The sequence below is a fragment of the Dipodomys merriami genome, unplaced genomic scaffold (genome assembly GCF_024711535.1).
Source record: "Dipodomys merriami isolate MVZ:Mamm:240054 unplaced genomic scaffold, mDipMer1.0.p SCAF_275, whole genome shotgun sequence".
Classification (NCBI taxonomy): Eukaryota; Metazoa; Chordata; class Mammalia; order Rodentia; family Heteromyidae; genus Dipodomys; species Dipodomys merriami.
Window position 1 is genome coordinate 1,527,878 of NW_027204215.1, and position 19,281 is coordinate 1,547,158.

The 19,281-nt window shown below is 62.6% G+C and overlaps 1 protein-coding gene across 1 annotated transcript in view; it reads left to right on the plus strand.

Annotated features, from left to right (window-relative positions):
• Window positions 1-386: 386 nt before the first annotated feature.
• LOC138837799 (laminin subunit alpha-5-like) overlaps window positions 387-19,281 on the plus strand; it is a 44,963-nt gene continuing 26,068 nt past the window's right edge. Inside the window, exons 1-11 of the mRNA XM_070036810.1 lie at window positions 387-674; window positions 4,328-4,480; window positions 12,853-12,970; window positions 13,652-13,770; window positions 13,854-14,024; window positions 14,164-14,261; window positions 14,780-14,895; window positions 15,004-15,122; window positions 15,219-15,309; window positions 15,448-15,582; window positions 15,720-15,782. Of these exons, the coding sequence (XP_069892911.1) occupies window positions 387-674; window positions 4,328-4,480; window positions 12,853-12,970; window positions 13,652-13,770; window positions 13,854-14,024; window positions 14,164-14,261; window positions 14,780-14,895; window positions 15,004-15,122; window positions 15,219-15,309; window positions 15,448-15,582; window positions 15,720-15,782 (1,471 nt within the window). The remainder of the gene's footprint in view (window positions 675-4,327; window positions 4,481-12,852; window positions 12,971-13,651; window positions 13,771-13,853; window positions 14,025-14,163; window positions 14,262-14,779; window positions 14,896-15,003; window positions 15,123-15,218; window positions 15,310-15,447; window positions 15,583-15,719; window positions 15,783-19,281) is intronic.

Here is a 19,281-nt window from a genome sequence, read left to right on the forward strand (position 1 = left end):
GGCCGGGCCCGGGGGGAGGAGCGGCTGGCTGCGCGGTGCCCGAAGTTGGGGAGACAAAGAGGAGAGCCGCAGGGCCCGGAGGGCCAGGCGGGCGCCAGGACCCGGAGACGGGGCCGCGGGCCGGGGAGCGGGGCGGACCCGAGTTCCCGCGGCTTGGCCCCGGGCCAGCAGGTGTCCCTGCGGCGAGGGCGGGCGCGCCGGGGCGGGAAGGGTTAACGCCACCCCCGCCCCTCCCCGCCCCCCTCCCAGGGCGCGGGGCGCGGGCGCCCGGGCGGGCCGGGGCGGGGCCTGACGTCCGCGGGCGGGGCGAGCGGGGCCGGCCGCCGGGCTCCAGTCCCGCCGGGCTCCGCGGGACGCGCAGTGCCGGCGCTCGGAGCTGCGGGAAGATGGCGAAGTGCGGCGCGCGGCGGAGCGCGGGACGCGGACTCCCCGCGCCGCTGCGGCTGCTGGCGGCGCTGGCGCTGCTGGGCGCGGCGCGGGCGCGGGCCGCGGCGGGCGGCGGCTTCAGCCTGCACCCGCCCTACTTCAACCTGGCGGAGGGCGCCCGCATCGCCGCCTCCGCGACCTGCGGCGAGGAGGCCCGCGCGCGCGGCGCCCCGCGCCCCACCGAGGATCTCTACTGCAAGCTGGTGGGGGGCCCCGTGGCCGGCGGGGACCCCAATCAGACCATCCAGGTGAGCGCGGGGCGGCGCCCCCGCGACGCGTCCCGGGCGCGCGGGGCCCCATCCCGGACGCCCCAGCGCGGCAGGGAGCTGCGCGTCCCGCCGGCGGCTCCGGCGAAGCGTCCCCGCCGGACGCCCGGCCCGGCCCGCGGCGGTGACCCGGCCGCGAGTGCGGCCCCGAGTCCCGGCTCGCGGCGAAGCGGGGCTTGGCCGGGGGCGGCGCCCGCCCTCCCGGGACGGGCCGGGACCTGCTGCGCTCCGCGGCGCGCCGGGGCCCTGGCCCCGCCCCCGGCCGGGGCGCGCTCCCCGCCGCTGCGCCGGGGACCCCGGGGTGGAGGAGGGCGGGCGGCGCGGTTTAGCCGAGCGGGAGCACGTGTGGACGGCCGGGGGCGGCTCTGCTCACCGGGGAGCCCTCGGGCTTCCGCGTCGCGGCGGTGGACCCCCGACCAGTCTCTGGACTTAGGTTGGGGATGGGGTCGGCCTCGGGGGCAGAGTCCGCTTCAGGGGCTCGGGACTGCGCAGCGAGGCAGCTTCTCCCTCCTGCCCCGCTCGGGAGAATCCGGGGCCCTCCCGGGGAGGTAACCTGAGCCGCCGCCTCTCGAGCCGGCCTCCACCTTCTGGGTCAGAGTCTGGGGACATTGCAGAGCCACTGAAGTGGGCTGTGGGGGAGGGGAGGGCTGGGGAGCCCGCGGGGATCGCTCTGCCCCCTCCGTACCTGCCCGCCCACCTTTGTGCCTCCTGGTGGGCAGGGAGGAGCCGAGGTTGGTTTTCCCCAGCAGTACCTGAGCCCCAGCCCTGCGGGATCCCAGTCACCAGCCTGCACTTCAGAGGGGAAACCGAGGCCTAGAAAGGTGCTGGGGCTTCCCCAGCCTCCCGCAGCCGCTCAGACCGGCCTCGGACCCTGGGGCCTTCTGCCATGGGTCCCCTCGGCATCCGGGGCTGGGCTGAGAGCCACGGAGCTGCCTGCAGAGGCCCGTTAGTGAGGCTGTGGTCCACTTCCGGGCCCCATACCAGCCCTCCGCTCCTCACAGGCCCTGGTGTTACCTGGTCACACGGGCTACCTCTGTAGAGCGTGATGGCTGAGCCTTGGCCTCTGTGACCTGGGCTCAGAGCCCTGCGTCCTCGCTCACTGTGGCTTCCGTCTGAGCCTCTCGTCTTGTTTGTGGGGTGGACACTGATGCCTGCCTCACCTGGGGTTGCCAGCCCGGCTCAGGAGGCTGGAAAGCCAGCACACAGTGACTGCTCGCCACCCTCCGTCCCCGTCTTTCCGCAAGCTGAGCTGGTCCTTTTCTACCAGCACTCATCTAACCCAGCCAAGCATCCCTGTGCCAAGCTGCTTCCCCACCTGGCCCTTTCTGGGTGACCTGGGTCTCAGAGCCCACCTCTGATTGGCCTGGAGGCTGGGCCTGGCCCACAGAACCTGCCCGTGGCAGGATTGGGGAATGGGCACAGATGGTACCAAGGCTGTGAAGCCACAGCCTGCTGCAGTGGGAGATGGGGGTGGGAGATGGGGGACACTGGCTTCACACGGCAGCTCCAGAGGTGGCTGGGAGTCATCCTAGGGGATGGGGCAGGGGGTTGGGACCCCCGGTGTGAGCCTGGCCCAGGCGGAGGGCAGCTAGTCTCAGGTGGGTATCAGAGGAGCTTGGGCTGGCCTCTGGCCAACCTTGCCAGTGACTCATTGGAAGAGGAAGTCATTATCAGTCCCTGGCCTTTTCCTAGCTCTGTTCCGGGTGGGGGAGGGGTGGGGTACGTGGTCAGAGTTAATTTCCCAGCCCTGTCCACAGAAACTGAGAGGATGGTGGCCGCAGGGCTCAGCTGGGTTGCTGCTCAGGCCTCCTGGGACTAGTTCCATGTCTTCCTGACTCCAGAAGGATGCCGGGGCCTGGCAGGGCTGGCTGGCACAGGCTCCTTTGGGCTCCTGGAAGGCTGGAGGCCTGCTTTCCACCCTCAGCGTTGGGCCCAGCCTCTGCCTGGGTGGGTGTTGGCCAGCAGCAAGCCTCCCCTGGAAATGCTGCCCGCCCACCTCCTTCCTGACCCCTCTCATCCCAGCTGGCCCCCACGAGCGCTGCCCTCACTGAGCACCTTGGACCTCGCCCTGCCTCTCTAGAGGCTAGGAGGCCTTGGGCTTCCGTTTAAGGATCACCACTGAGCTCTGCCCTTGCCTTAGCTTCTATGCAGCCCTCTCTTTGTGGTGGCTGGTGCCATGAGGGGTGAGCAAGGGTGGGCCTGCTTCCTTCAGAGGCCTGAGGGGTCCCTGAGGGAGGTGGGAAACGAATGATAGCCAGATAAATCTGGTGGCCCTGACTGGCCCCAGCTCAGCATCTTTGGTGGTCCCAGCCCCAGGCCCTGCTGAGGAGATGACATTTAAGACCTCTGAGCTGAGGGTCAGTAAAGGGGAAGGTCCTCAAAGCCAGCAGGCAGGGGCCACCCTCACTCCAGGCTACCCTCCCCTCTTCCCTCCCCCCCACCTGGGCACGGAGGCCTGGGCACGGCTGGCTGGACCACAGGGGCTGGTTGCCTTTTGCATCCCAGCCATGTGTGTCCTGAGAAAGTGGGGACAGGAGATGCTCCCACACTCCTACCTACCTTCTGGCCCCAGCCCAGCCTTGCCAAGACTGGGCCTCTGGGGGCCCCAATCAGCGCCAAGCCTATGGGGTTGCCTTTGTTCTGTAGGGACAGCAGGTTTGGTTTCCTGTGGGGGGTGGGCAGGCCTCCAGGGCCCTGCCCCTCCCCCATGCAGACAGTAGGCCTGCACCCCGTGGAGCATGGGGGGACCTCAGAGCCAGGCGCAGCAGGTGGCTGGGCAGTGAGGAGCAGCTGCTGGGGCTTCTGGCAGGCAGGTGCTGCCCCATCTCCACCCTGCTGATGGGGACCCTGAGGCTCTTGCGTGACTTGGCCCAGACCTTCCTGGTGCTCAGGCATTGGAGTCAGAGAGCCTAGGCCTCACCTGCTACTGCCACTCGGACCTGGGCCTATGCTGCCCACAGCCTCATCTCCCTCTGGAGATTAATGGGAGGCCCTGGGACTGGTGGGCAGCATGGGCTCTGGAGTGAATCTGACCCCCACCCCCCAGCCCCCCCTGGAGCTTGAACTCAGGGCCTGGATGCTGTCCTTGAGCTGCTTTTGCCTGAGGCTAGTACTCCACCACTTGAGCCACAGCACCACTTCTGGGTTCTTCTAAGGAATGGAACCCAGGGCTTCATCCATGCTAGGCAAGCACTCTGCCACTAAGTCACATTCCCAATCTCAAGACTGCTGTTCTACCACTTCTAGCTTCTTGGTGATTAGACTTTAGAGCCTCATAGACTTTCCTGCCCGGGCTGGTTTCGATTCTAGATCCCCAGAGCTCAGTCCCCTTATTAGCTAGGGTTACAATGTGAGCCACTGGGGCTGGGCCCCTCTGCCCTTCTCGGCCTGTGGCTGAAGGTGCCTTGCTGGCCCGCCCTATCCCGGAGCCAGCTTTCCCACGCTGGTAGGCGCCCCTGGCCTGGCCCTCCTCCAGCAGGCACGCCTGCTCTTCTGGAGCTCCATGTGCTCCGCATGTGTGGAGGGTGCGGAGGCCGGCGTGATGGCCTTCGGGCTGGAATCATGGCAGCACGGTGGCAAGAGGGACGGCGCTGCCCAGCCCTTCTTTAGCCTCCTGACTGTCCCTCCCCCTGCAGGGCCAGTACTGTGACATCTGCACTGCGGCCAACAGTAACAAGGCGCACCCTGTGAACAACGCGGTGGACGGCACCGAGCGCTGGTGGCAGAGCCCTCCCCTGTCCCGGGGCCTGGAGTACAATGAGGTCAACGTCACCCTGGACCTGGGCCAGGTAGGGTCCCGTCCTGGCCTGCACTGCTCCCCTGCGCAAGCCCCTCCTGGGTGCTCTTTCACATCCCTGGTTACAGCAGGGAAGGAGGGAAGGAGGGAGGGCTGGAGTCCTGCCACACAGCCCCTGGTGCCCCCAGAGGCGCCTGGGGCTTACTCAGAGGAATTCCTGGCGGGGGTGGGAGGGGCGCGCTCAGGAATGTGGAGGAGGAGGACATTCCTGGGATACCTGTGCTTCCACGGCCACCTTGGGGTGAGGGGTGAGGTGCCTGCTCCGCAGCCCAGGGCCCGTGGCGGCCAGGGCCAGCCCCGCAGCCTGCCATGGTGACAAGGGTCTGGGGCCGCTGACGTCACACCACCACTCACGTAGCTGGGTCTCACCCGGTGACGCTTCCCACACCCAAGCAGGCCTTCTGCCGGTCCCGGTGTGTTGCGGTTTGGTGTGTTGCGGTTTGGTGCCGTGTGCCGTGGGAACGGGCTGGCTCTGCTGTTACTCCCTGGGACTGGAGGGGAGGCCACCGCCTGGAGGGGGAGGTTTCAGGGTTGATCACCAGATCTTTCTCCCTGAGAGCCCACACTCCTGGCCTGCTCTGCTGAGGCGTGTGACTCAGGATCTCTGCTCTCTGAGCCTGTTGCCCTGCTACCATCCGGGTGGTGGGGGGGGGGTATCTCTTGGAGCTGGTTAGAAGAACGGTCCCTAGGACTGGCCGTCTACTTCCGGCAGCCTGTGAGTCTGGCTCTGGACAGGCAGATGGCCCAGTAAATGACCTGGAATTCCTAAGGGGGAATGGGTTCTCCCAGCAGTCAGGGTGAGGCAGGAGGGGGGCAATGAGGAAGACCCTCCCCCCCTTCTTGCTCCCCGTCCTCAGTTCTGAGCTGACCCAGGTCTGGGTGGAGCTTATTCCATTTGTCTTCATCTCATTGGTTTCCACCTGACCTGTGAAACTGGCACAGCAGTTGGGCATCTCTAATGGGGTATGTAGGTGAACTCTTTTTGTGGTCATGGGCTTGAACTCAAGGCCTGGCCCTGAGCTCTTTTGCTCAAGGTGAGTGCTCTAACCACTTTGAGTCACAGTACCACTTCCCGTTTTCTGGTGGTTCATTGGAGATTAAGAGTCTCATGGACTTTCCTGCCCGGGGCTGGCTTTGAACCGAGATCCCCAGATCTCAGCCTCCTGAGTAGCTAGGATGACAGGCGTGAGCCACCGGCGCCCAGCTGTATGTGAGCTCTTGTTGGGACTTGTCTTTCCTGTACCTCCCCCCAGGGACCCACCTGCCGGGTAGGTGGGTAGGGGAGACAGCGGCACTGAGGGCCCTGTTTCTTTCTTTTTTTTTTTTTTTTGGGTCCAGTTGTGGGGCCTGAACTCTGGGCCTGGGCGCTGTCCCTCAGCTCTTCAGCTCAAGGCTAGCGCTCTACCACTTGAGCCACAGCGCCACTTCCGGCTTTTTTCTTTTTGCTTATGTGGTGCTGAGGAATCGAACCCAGGGCCTCAGGCATGCAAGGCAAACGCTCTACCACTGAGCCACCTTCCCAGCCGCAGAGGGCCCTGTTTCTATGGCAACCCAGGGTGCCCAGGCCAAGGGAGTGTGGCTGTTTGCTGATCCAGCCTGGACCGGGCCATCCCTTGGGCTCTACATCTGTGAATGGGCCTGAAGTCCATCTGCCTTTCGTTTGTCTGGGGCTGGGAGAAGGTCTCCTTTTGTGGACCTCTTGTTCCTCCCTTAAGGGGCAGCTTCACTGACTATGAAATGACATAGGGAAGGGAGCCCCTTCTAGCGCACTAGCCCTCTGTCCCCTCCCCCTCCGCTCCCTGCCTTCCTCCCTCCTTCCCCTCATCCACACTCTCCTGACTGTGCAGGTATGTCCACGGGGCTCCTGCCACCAGCCAAGCCTTGGTGTGGGGCAGGAGTCACTTCAGCACCGCATGCTCCGGGCTGGTGACAGGTGTGTGGATTCACGCTGCACCATGGGGTTCTTCCTGGGTTCTGTGCTAGGGCATCCGGCAGCTCCTTGGAGGAGCCGGCTCTGGGCTGAGGTTCCTTCAGGAAGCGCCTCAGCTAGCGCCTTTGTTCTGGGGTTGGAGCGGATGCCCTGGAAAGGGGGTGGGGCCGCTGGCACCAGCTCTGGGGAGCTTCCTGCGTCCTGCAGGCCCAGGGAGGGTGCGGTGGGCTGCCTGCCTGCCGGCATCCCACGCTCGGGTGGGTGGGGCCTGAACTGGACCGGGCAGTGGAGATCAGGTCCCTGTGACATCTGGGCAAGGTGCCTGGGGGGTCCTGGGCCTGGGGCTTGGTACCGCCTCGGAAGAGGGCGCTTCCTGTGGAAGAAGGTCCCCAGTAAACAAAGGGACAGTTACCTGCGTTCCCGCTTGACTCAGGCCTGAAGGTAGGAGCTCTGTGAATCTCTCATGTCCTTCCCAAGCTGTGGGGCGGTTATCAGGTGGCTGGCCCCTGCTGCCCCTGCCCAGAGTCCCTGCAGACCCTGTGCTCCGGGAGCAGGCCCGTCTTCGCCACTCAGGCTCTGCCACAGAGCCCGGGCCCACCCTACCAGTCCGGTGTGCCCGGGTCCTGAGGATGAATTGGGATGGCTCTGGCCATGCTGGGCTCCCAGCAGCAGGAAGCACCCTGGTAAGAGGCCTGAGCCCTGGGAGTATGGGCAGCCATGAGCGGGGGTCTGGAGTAGGGGGTAGCATCGCACAGGTGTATGTGTGTGTGTGTGTGTGTGTGTTGAGTAGCATCACACTGTGTATGTATGTATGTGTTGAGTAGCATCACACTGCGTGTGTGTGTATGTGTGTGTGTGTGTGTGTGTTGAGTAGCATCACACTGTGTGTGTGTGTGTGTGTGTGTGTGTGTGTGTGTGTGTGTGTGTGTGTGTCCTGTTCCTCACCAGATAGAAGTAGTACTCTGGAGGACCTACTGCAGTCCTCCGCGGGCACTGGGGGAAACTGAGGCAGGGGTTCTGACAGGGACAGCACCAGGGTCCTGACCAGAGCCCTCTGCTGATATCTGAAGTTGATGCTGAGGATGGCTATGGCCAGGTGTCTGGGCTCTGGGCTCTTTTCTCCTCTGTAAGAGGGAAACAGAAGTCCTGCCTGGGGGCACGGCAGGCGCATGGCAGTCCGGCTGTGCCCTGCAGACCTGCCCTGTCCTGCCTGCTCTCGGACAGGCCGGGCTGGGCTCCCGGTCAGGCCTTCTGGCCAGGTGGTTACCAGGCTGAAGCCACTGGCACGACTCCCTGGGCCCAGCTGGGCACTTGTCCAGGTGGCCAGCGTCCTGAGAGGATCAGCGCGTTGTCCAGGGAAGTGGCAGGAAGTGCAGCTGTGGGCAGGCCTCAGATGCAGAGCTCGCTGCTGGTCCGTGCTGGTCAGGTGCAGGGCTGGGCCCACCAGCTCCTCGAGCTGTGTTCCCTGTGTGTGGGGTGGTGTTGGGGGGTCCTGTGGGCAGGTCCCCAGGCCAAGCGTGAGGCAGCACCTCCCTCTGCCCGCCCCCTCCCTCTGCCCGCCCCCTCCCTCTGCCCACCCCCCCTCCCTCTGCCCACCCCCCTTCTGCCCACCCTCTCCCTCTGCCCACCCCCTCCCTCTGCCCACCCCCCTTCTACCCACCCTCTCCCTCTGCCCACCCCCTCCCTCTGCCCACCCTCTCCCTCTGCCCACCCCCTCCCTCTGCCCGCCCCCTCCCTCTGCCCACCCCCCCTCCCTCTGCCCACCCCCCTTCTGCCCACCCTCTCCCTCTGCCCACCCCCTCCCTCTGCCCACCCCCCTTCTACCCACCCTCTCCCTCTGCCCGCCCCCTCCCTCTGCCCGCCCCCTCCCTCTGCCCGCCCCCTCCCTCTGCCCGCCCCCTCCCTCTGCCCGCCCCCTCCCTCTGCCCACCCCCCCTCTGCCTACCCCCCCTTCTGCCCACCCTCTCCCTCTGCCCACCCCCTCCCTCTGCCCACCCCTTCCCTCTGCCCGCCCCCTCCCTCTGCCCACCCCCTCCCTCTGCCCACCCCCTCCCTCTGCCCACCCCCCCTCTGCCTACCCCCCCTTCTGCCCACCCTCTCCCTCTGCCCACCCCCTCCCTCTGCCCACCCCCCCTTCTGCCCACCCCCTCCCTCTGCCCGCCCCCTCCCTCTGCCCGCCCCCTCCCTCTGCCCGCCCCCTCCCTCTGCCCACCCCCTCCCTCTGCCCACCCCCTCCCTCTGCCCACCCTCTCTCTCTCTTCCTGTCCTTGTTTGGTGGAGGGCCCAGCGAGGGACTGCCAGAGTCAGGCAGCTGTTCCTCCCAGCCCAGCCTTTTATGTTCTAGGCCACACGCATCTGTCTGTGGCACCCTTGTCCCTCGATCACTCTTGCTTCTGCTGCCCGCCAGAACTCCCCGACCCCCCGGTCCTGGGGACCCCCTAAGGCTTCCTGTTTTCTGAGCTTTTAAACAAACCCCAGCACGTCGGCCTGGTGACCTCTCGCCGTACCTCTCAGTGGAGACTAAACTGTTTGGGTTTCAGCCGTGGGGTCCCCTGGGGATAAACTTGACTTCCTGTGGCTCCAGCAGGCCATCTGGTCCACCCTAGCCCAGCCCTGTCTCTGCACAGGCCCCCTTGGTTCTGTGGTTGTAGCCGTTGTTATAAAGGTGAGGCACGGACGGGTCACAGCTATTTGAGTCAGCTTGTGAGCTCATTTCTTCTGAACAGGGTCACCTCTTCCTTGCTCTCCCCCGGCTTTTCCCTCCCACTGGGCTCGTGCTCTGCCTCAGGCTAGTGAGGTCCTGTCCCCCAGCAGGCCCTTCTGCCCCCACCCTGCTGGGAACCCCCACAGGTCAGGGGCTCGTGGGCTCAGTGCGCCCCGTGTTCTCATTTCTGTTTCTGGGCAGTAGGCTCGCTGGGTGGCATGCTTTCTCTCTGGGGCGGGTCCCCGTGTTTTAGGTCTGATGAGTCAAAGGGAGGCGAGTTCCCCAGTTGGGCTCTGAGTGTCCTGCACTGGCCCGGCCACCCTGGCTCCTGCTGTGGGGTTAGCAGGTTCCCAAGTGGGGTCTGCCAGGCAGGAGGGCATCTGAGAGGGCTGGCAAGTTCTGGCAGCTGGCCTAGGGCCCACTCAGGGCCTCCGAGGCCAAGCTAGCAGGCAGGACACAGAGGCCGTAAGTCCCCAAGATCTGGAGGGAGCGGTCGGGGCAGTGGCCAGATAGCCCTCACGCCCCGGGCTGGGAGGGGCTTCCTGCTTCCAGGGCCCGAGACCCTGGCCGGGCCCAGGAATTGGTACAGAGCCTCCTTCCTGCGGGGTCAGGGCTGAGTCATCGGCCGCGGGCTGAGTCACACCGCGGGGACAGCTCCAGGACATGTGCAGCCACCTGTGTGTAGCCTGGGTCTGTGGGTGCCGAAGGGAACCCCTTCCCGCAGGTCCCCTGTGACGCCCGGCCGCAGCCTGCAGGGCAGCCGGCGGGCTCGCCACCCACCTCACCCCCAGGGCCAGCCGCCCTCCCTCAGCCTCACCGCGATGACGATGCCAGCCCGGCTCTGCTCACTGCTCTCTCTGGCCTCTCAACGCCCAGGTGTGGGGCGCCCGGAGCACCCTCTGTAGCATCTGTCAGGCGGCTGCCGTCTTCTGCTTGCCAGCCAGCGGGACAAGTGCCGCTCTCCTCTCGGCTACCCCGTGGTGACGGTCTCTTCCCACTCTTTATGTCCTCGGAGGGCTGTGCCGCTGGTTCTCGCGGCCCTGAGATCTAGTGCTGCCCTTCGCTCCTGTCTTGGCCTGGCCGCTGGGGCCCTTGCCAACTCCCTGATGGGCAGGGTGGCAGGGCAGAGCCCTCTTTTGGGAGCCTTGGCCCTCGGAGGTCGGGCTGGGCCAGGGCGGGAGGGCATGGGGGCTAAGAGCCTGCCCCGGCTGCCGCTCTGGAGACGTGCCTGCCCCAAAATAGCCAGATGTATAAAAATAACCGCGGCTTTTGTTTGGCTTTTGCTTTAAAAGACATTTTTTTTTCCCTTTTGTACGGAACTATGCAGCAGCAGAAAGGTCAGCCGAAGCTGGCGGCTGAGTAGAGCAGGCCGGGCGGGGAGGGGCCGTGGCCAGGGAGGGCCGAGGTCCGCACCCCTCCCTGCACATACCGAGGATGCTGCTGGACCCCTGGGAGTGGAGAGGGACAGACAGGGGCTCTCCCTCGAGAGTCTGTGCCAACAGGAGATTCTTCAGGACAGTTAGTTGTCCTGGGCTCCACCTGACAGAAAAGGCTTGGATGGACGGACAGATGGATGGATGGAAGGACGGATGGGTGACTGGGATCTGAGTGCATCCAGGCTGAGGGACGGAAGTTTCCATGCCCCCGTACCCTGCCGTCAGCATCTCGGAGTCAATATTTGTGAAAGTGCTCTCAGCTGGGAAAAATGTGGGGCCTGCGGACCTGGGAGGGACGGGGTAGCGGGCAAGCAAACAGCCCCGGGCTCTGCTCGGGGAAGGCGGGGCGGCCAGGGCAGCCGGAGTCACGTCTGCATGCCCGAGTGCTCCCTCCTGCCTCTGCTCCTCCGCAGACCCCACTCTGGCCCAGGACGATCAGCTAGCGCCGCAGCCTCCGCAGAGCTCCAGGCGAGGGGCGGGGCTGGGCACAGGGACGGAGCCCTCCCCTTCACCCCCCCATGGGGAAGCGGTGGATGACCTCAGTTGGCAGCGATAAATAGGCCTGGCCCCCACCCAGGGAGGCCGGGCTTGGCTCCAGCCCATGGTGCCTATGCTACCAGGCTTCTGGCAGGGGCAGCAGCCGGGCCATGTCGGGGTCCCTGGGCCTCCCCTGCACTGGCATCCTTCAGCTGTACCTCCTCAAGCTGGAGCTGAAGAAGCTTCCATGTGGGTCCCAGGCTGGCTCAGGCCACTTGGGGCAAGGCGACTGGGCTCCGTGCGGCCCCTGGGGGCCTAGGGAGCCTTAGGCTTCAGGGTGGTAGCCTGCTTACTGGCACCTGCTGTGGTGAGAAATCCCAGAGCAGCAGGTTCCAGGATGGGTCCGTGCCTCTTGGCTGCGCTCAGCCAGACTTGGGGGTGTGGGTAACAGCCCATGGAGGTCTAGGACTGGGCAGGATGTGGAAATCACAGTCTCCTTGTGCCACTAAGTGGGAGCTGAGCCTGAGATAGGAGCTGGGCCCGGGGTAAGAGCTGGGCCCCGGGGTAGGAGCTGGGCCTGGGGTAGGTGCTGGGCCCCAGGTAGAGCCGGGGTGGGAGAGCCTCAGCGTGCAGGTGGCAGTGGGTGGCTGAAGGGCTTGCTGCTGACGGGTGAGGCCTGGCCCCACAGCTTCAGTTCTGGGAATTGAACCAAGGGTGTACAGGCTGGGCAAGTGCTGTCCCAGGGAGCTGTCCCAGGCCAGGCCAAGCTCCTCGGAGGATCAGACCGCTCCCTCCACCCCAAGTCTACTTCACACCAGGGCCTTGCTCTCCCCTATGGTGACCCCAACAAACTGCCCTCTTCCTCCTGATCTTGGGCCCACACGCTTCGTGTGCACATCCAGCCCTGGGCCCGGAGGGTCACCACTGAGTATGTACTGGTGAGACTGAGTGGAGGAATCTCGGCTGAAAGACCATGGGTGGTGGGGGGCGGGGCTGGTGAGGGGAAGGCAGCACGGTGTGTGGAGGGAAGACAGCTGGGGGTTTCCTGAGAAAGGGGGATAGATAAGCTAAACTCAGGAAGGACTTCCTGGAGAATGTGTCTGAGACGTCCCGTGGCGGCTGTGTGGATGGGCTGGGCTCCAGGAAGCTTTAGGGTGCAGGGTGGCCAGGAAGACAAGCCCTCCTCAGCCTCAGCGTGGACAACACCTACCCTGCAAGGGAGAAAGCAGGGAGGGCCAGACCGAGGGCGGGCCTCAGCATTCTGGTGAGCCCCCGCTCCGTGTGCTGAGGCCTGGCTGGTGAGCCTTGCTCTGTGCTGTGTGGTTCCCCAGAGGCCTCAAAGAGCTGGTCAACATAAAGGTGGAAGGTCCTGGGGTGGCGACCCGGTGAGGCTCCATCCCCGCAGGAGGCCAGGCTGGCTTGGGAGCTGGGCTTGTCCAGCCCTCAATCCTGGCCGGGAGCCTGGGATGTGTCTCCATCTCCCCCTTGCCCAGGCCTACTGCCCAGGCCTGCAGCCAGGTTCCTGTGTGCCCGCCTAGCGTGCCCTGACCACCCCCCACCAGGCCTGAGTCCAACGGACCAAGATGGCCCCGAGGCCCCTGAGGAGGGGCTGGGGAGGAGGCTGGGGGGTCTAGGTCCTGCATCCAGGTACACCCAGGATCAGGAGGGAACCTTTCAGCAAGGGCTGGTTTCTGTTGTTCCCCAGGAGAGATGGGTTCCCTGGTGGAGTTGGGGGTCCTCTGCACCACACCTAAGAGGGCAGGGGGCGGAAGGGGCCGAGGCACCCTGACGCCCTTGCCACACCCCCCTCCCTGCAGGTTTTCCATGTCGCCTATGTGCTCATCAAGTTTGCCAACTCTCCTCGGCCAGACCTCTGGGTGCTGGAGCGGTCCACAGACTTCGGCCACACCTATCAGCCGTGGCAGTTCTTTGCCTGTGAGTGTCCCGGGGCCACGGGGTCTGGGGTGTTCCTGGAACGGGCTGGATTGCCATCGCCACACTTTTCCGAGGCCCCAGACACCAAGCCCTGCCCGGTGCCAACCTCCACAGGGCCAGGACCATGGATGTGGGTCCCCGAAGGCAGAGTTTGCTGGTTTCGTTCTGATGTCAGCCACAGTCGGTGCCGCTCCGGGCCGTCTCCTGGTGGAGGCTTCAGCTTGGGCTGCCCCCATGGCGATGGAGCTGCTTGGGCGGCTCTGAGCCCACTTCCTGCCCGCTCAGCCGTCTATGTGAGGCTAGCAGCAGTGTCCCTGGCCGGCCATATTGGCAGCATGCAAATGCTTCAGTTACACAGCTTGGTCACATGACCCTCAAAACTCCTCAGCCAAGAATAGGGGATGGTGCCCCGGAAAGGGCCATGGGGAACTTGTTCCGGCATTTTCCAGGGAGAGGGCCAGCCATCGGGTATGAGCTAGTTAGTTCTGCATAGGTCTCCCACCTCCCTGACCCAGCAGGACAGACTCCGCCATCAGCCAGACTTCCCTCTGTCTTCCACAAGTCCCCCAGCCAGTGGAACATGGGTCGATGGGCTGCCAGGCAAGACCCGGCCCTGTGCCTGGTGCTGGGATCCCTGTGTCCGGCTGGCCCCGGTGCTCACCTTCCCATCGTTCTCTGTAGCCTCCAAAAGGGACTGTCTGGAGCGGTTTGGGCCTCACACTCTGGAGCGGATCACGCAGGACGACGACGTCATCTGCACCACCGAGTACTCGCGCATAGTACCCCTGGAGAACGGCGAGGTGGGCACGGGGCAGGGCCGGCCGTCTGATGGCGGCGTGGGCGGGGTGGCCACGCCCAGCCTCACCGGTCACGCTGTCCGCAGATTGTGGTGTCCCTGGTGAATGGACGCCCGGGGGCCATGAACTTCTCCTACTCACCCCTGCTTCGAGACTTCACCAAAGCCACCAATATCCGGCTGCGCTTCCTGCGCACCAACACGCTGCTGGGCCACCTCATGGGCAAGGCTCTGCGGGACCCCACCGTCACCCGCCGGGTGAGCTCGGGGGCCTAGGCCCGGGGGAGGGAGGAGGAGCTGGCTCTCTGCAGAAGCCCCCAGCCAAGGCTGAGGCCAGGTTGGGGGGGGGATGGAGTGACCCCCACCCCCACCCCGCACTCATGGGCCACGGGCACAGTACTATTACAGCATCAAGGACATCAGCATCGGTGGCCGCTGCGTCTGCCACGGCCATGCAGACGTCTGTGATGCTAAAGACCCCTCTGACCCCTTCAGGTAAGTCCTGCCTGTCTTCACCCAGAGGGATGGAGATGGTCGAGTTGGGTGTGGGTCTCAGTTTCCCGTTCTGCACAGCCAGGCAGAGAGGTGGTGCTGGGTGAGCCTCCTCAGCTGGCCCTGTCCTGCCAAGGGGTTGCCTGCCCAGTGGGGTCCTGACCTCAGAGGGGACAGACGTGTCTTCCCTGGGAGCTGGCTGGGTGCTGGCTGTGGTGGGAAGGATGGCCAGGTCACCTGATTGCCGGGGTCCCCCCCCCCGCCTGCAGCATGCGCCCCGGCCTCCAGGAGCACCTGCACCGTGTCACTGTGACCCTCTTCCCTCCACCATCTCCCCCCCTCCCCCCGTCCCCGGCCCTTGTGTTGTTCAGAACCCCCAGGGCAGAGGGAGGGAGGTCTGAGTAGGAGCTGGCTGTTAGAGTGGCACAGACTACAGGCTCCTTCGAGGCAGGACTGAAGTCCTGGCCTTGGCGCTGGCCCTCTGCCCCGGGCGGACCCCAGCCCTACCGTGCCCCCCACAGGCTGCAGTGCGCATGCCAGCACAACACATGCGGGGGCTCCTGTGACCGCTGCTGCCCCGGCTTCAACCAGCAGCGGTGGAAGCCGGCCACCACCGACAGTGCCAACGAGTGCCAGCGTGAGTGCCCCACCCACCTGTGGGCGCTCTGGGCGCCCTGGGCTCTCAGGAGGGCCGGGCCCTGGGGCTCGGTGCTGGGAAGGGCGGCTGACTGCGGATTCTCCCCAGCCTGTAACTGCCACGGCCACGCCCATGACTGCTACTACGACCCCGAAGTGGACCGGCGCAACGCCAGCCAGAACCAGGACAGTGTGTACCAGGGTGGGGGCGTGTGCATCAACTGCCAGGTACACTGCGTGTGTGGCCGGGGGGGGGGGGGGGGGATGGGGGTGGGCACAGGCACAGGCCCGGGCTGGCCTGGACTCAGCAGCCCCTGCCCCCAGCATCACACCACCGGCATCAACTGCGAGCGCTGCCTGCCCGGCTTCTACCGCGCGCCAGACCACCCGCTCGACTCTCCCCACGCCTGCCGCCGTGAGTGGCCCGGTGGGGTGGGCGCCTGGGTGGCTCAGGAGAGGGCTCCGGGGACCCAGGGTCTCGCCTGCCCCCTGGAGGCCTCGCCCCCTGGCCCTCCGAGAACTAGTGTCCCCAGCCGCCGCCTCCTCTCCCCAGGCTGCAGCTGTGAGTCAGACTTCACGGATGGCACGTGCGAAGACCTGACGGGCCGCTGCTACTGCCGGCCAAACTACACAGGGGCGCAGTGCCACGAGTGCGCCGAGGGCTTCGCCGGCTTCCCGCACTGCTACCGTGAGGGCCGCACGGAGCCGGGGATGGGGGAGGCCAGTCCACTGCCCACGGCTGGGGAGCCCCGTGGGGCAGGGCACCAGGGGCGGGGCCGACAGTGGCCCAACAGCCCTGGCTGATAGGGTGTCTCTTCTGCTCAGCTGTGCCCACATTCTCCCTCAACACTACCGGGGAGCAGGTGCTGCCGGCTGGACAGATCGTGAGTAAGTATCCCCCCACGGTCGGTCCCCAGGCTGGCCGCAGGGCTGGAAACCATGATGAAGCATGAGTGTCCATCTTAGTCACTGCATGTGTGCGCGTGCGTACGTGTGTGAGTGAGTGCACACGTGCCAGGCCTGGGGCCTGAACTCAGGGTCTGAGCGCTGTCCCTGAGCTTTTTTGCTCAAGGCTAGTGCTCTATCACTTGAGTCACAGCTCCACTTTTGGCTTTTTGATGGTTAATTGGAGATAAGAGTCTCATGGATTTCCTGCCTGGGCTGGCTTTTGAACTGAGATCCACAGATCTCCACCTCTTGAGTAGCTAGGATAACAGGCATGAGCCACCAGCACCCAGCTGACTCATTTATTTTTATATAAATAAGGCATATTCACCCTGGAAAATACCTTAAAAAATACTGTATCCCAGTGGCAGATGCATGATGAGCACGTACAAGCCCTATTTTCCATCTGCAGTACCCAGCCAAAAATAAATAAAAGGAAATGACCGCTTTCCATGCTGTCTGAGCTCCCCGTACCCATGTGGGCATGCTTGTGCAAACACGAGTGTCCACGCACAGTTCAGTTACTGCCTGTCTCACCCACAGTCCCACAGACGTGTTCTTTTACAGTCTATGTTAGACAGAGCGCTTATTTTACCAGTCTCGCATCGTTGGGAATTTAGGTTCTTTCCTTCCCTGCCTCCTTTTTTTTTTTTTGGCTTATAGCTCAGGGCCTTGTGCTTGCTAGGCCTGTGTGTTACCATTTGAGCCATGCCCTCAGTCTTTTTGCTTCTGTTATTTTTCAAATAGGGTCTTTTTGCTGGGACCAACCTACAGAGTGAGCCTCCTATTTATACTTCTCTGTATCTGGGATGGCAGACACATGTTACCACACCCGAGTTTCTATTGAGTAAGATGGGGTATCACATAATTTTTGCCTAGACTGGCTTAAACCAAGATCACAGACACGAGCCACTGGCACCCAGAAGGATTATATGAGTATATGTAGGTTTTCATCATAGTACACACAGTAAAATGTAATGTCTGGATTCTGCCCAGCTCTGCGGCTTCTGCCACTAGGTTGCAGCTAGCCGTAGACCATATTGGAGCAAGTGGGTTGGTGTTACTTCCAATAAAACTTTATTTATAAAGACAGGAGTCCTTGCACCGTAGTTTGCCAAATTCCTGGTGTAGACTATGAAAATTCTTTCTCTATGGGTCCATGGTAAGTTACCTAGGGCTGTATAGTATTCCACTTTAAATTGGTGTATTATACTATGAATTGCTGCCTTTCCTGATGTAGCTCAGGCCGAACATAAGTTGTTTCCTTGGGTCTGCTTCCGTGAGCAAGACTTGTTGACAGCTTCTCATTTTTGTCTGTGTGCTACCATGTTTTGGTTTAGCAAAATCCTTGGGAAATTAGCCATGTTCTTCTATGAACAGATGAGTTTAAAAATCACATGCATTCGTGCTGGGTTAAAGCTGGAAGGCAGAGTGCTTGCCTAGCATGCTCCACTTTCTTTCCTCCCCTCTATTTTGAAACAGTTTCACTCTATAGCTCTGGCTGGCCTCAAACTTGTGATCTTCTTGCTTCTGCCTGAAAGGATTGTAGGCAAGGCCTTGTTTCCAAAAGGGATATGTGATGAAGATTTTAAGTTCTTCCATGATGTTATCTGCCACATTTTGGCCTCATTTTACATCTTTTGGTTATTTCTTCTAGCAAATTGTTTATGTTGCACATTCCGATATAGTGGCCTAAAGTTATGGTCAACATTCTCTGTACTTTTTAATTCTCTATTCCTATGATCCTCCCTCCCTCCCTTCCTTCCTTTCTTCCTTCTTCCCTCCCTCCTTCCCTTCCTCCCTCCCACTCTCTCTTTTTCTCTCTTTCTTCTCTATTGATCATACCTAACTAAAGTTTGTACATGTTTTAGTTTTTCAATAAATAAAAAGAATAGTTGGTGTTTTCAATCTATATAGCTTAAGGTTATATGGATAGGATTCTGATTCCTAATAAATTTGTACATTTGTCTTTTTTTTTTTTTGCCAGTCGTGGGGCTTGAACTCAGGGCCTGGGCCCTGCCCCTAAACTGGTTTTGCTCAAGGCTAGTGCTCTACCACTTGAGCCACAGCACCACTTCCAGCTTTTTCCGTGTACGTGGTGAGGAATCAAACTCAGGGCTTCATGTGTACTTGGCAAACTACCACGGAGCCACCTTCCCAGCCCTGATAGGTTCTTGAGTTACGCTTATTTTGGCTGCTCAACCATGCACAGGAAGGTTGAAGGCAGTGTCCGCCTGCCTACCCCAGGGTGCCTGCCGTTAGCGGGGGACGGTGACGTCTGGGAGGAGTTTGGTTGTTACGACAGATCGTGAAGCAGGTGGAGGCTGAGGTCGGCCCAGCCCCACAGCCATCATCCTGTCTGGAATGTGGCTCCAGTCCTGCTTCTGAGCTACGCATTTTCCTCAGCATGCAGCTTTGGTTAGCTGTACCCCCTTAGGTGTTTTTTTGTTTTTTGTTTTTGTCGGTCATGGGGCCTGAACTCAGCCTGGGCACTGTCCCTCAGCCCTTCAGCTCAAGGCAAGCACTCTGCCACTTGAGCCACTGCGCCACTTCTGGTTTTCTGAGTGGTTTATTGGAGATAAGAGTCTCATGGAGTTTCCTGCCTGGGCTGGTGTTGAACCGTGATCCTCAGATCTCAGCCTCCTGAGTAGCTAGAATTACATGCGTGAGCCACTGGTGCTCAGCTCTCGCTTAGGTGTTGAATGCTGTGTCCTCATTTCTTTTCTGACTCGTTGGTATTTTCCATCTGTATTTCCTCTTTGGCCTGGGTTATCTGGCCGAGTGCATCATTATTCAGGGCAGTGGGTTTTCCCGAGCCCCGGTTGTGTGGGTGCACCGTGGTCAGGAGTGGTATGTGAATTGGTGACAGTAATGGCTCTGACCTTGGCTCTTCAGTCTCCTCGTGGCTCACGTGGAACACGACCGCTTTAGATTGCTGGGTGGTGTTTGGCAGGAAGGCCTGTTCTGTTGGGTGCCAAGTTCTATATGTCTGTGATGTTGCCCGTCTACTTGGTCCTCACCGGAGGCCTGCTTCTTTGAGTTGGGGTTTTCGCGTGAATTCAGGCTTCCCTGCCAGCGGATTTGTGGAGGTCTTGTGTCTGCGTGGCTGTGGCTGTGCGTGGACGGACTTCACCCTGCGCCGGAAGTCCTGGCCGCTGTGTGACACCTGCGTGACTTCCACACGCCACCGGCTCCGTGGCCTGTGTCCTGCCTCGGCTCCCTCGTGTCCCTGCCACTTTGACTCGGCTTCCGCCTGTCCCCTTCCTCTGCTCTCGGCCTCCCGCCTGCCGCGCCCGGCTCAGGGCTGCTCACCCCAGGCTTCCTGGAGCACAGGACGCAGCAGGTCTTAGGTACCCAGCCTGTCTGTCAGCTTAGGCCCCACCTGTCTTTAGGGGACCATTTCTTATCTCTCCTACCTGACTCCAGTTCGAGCGACGGAACC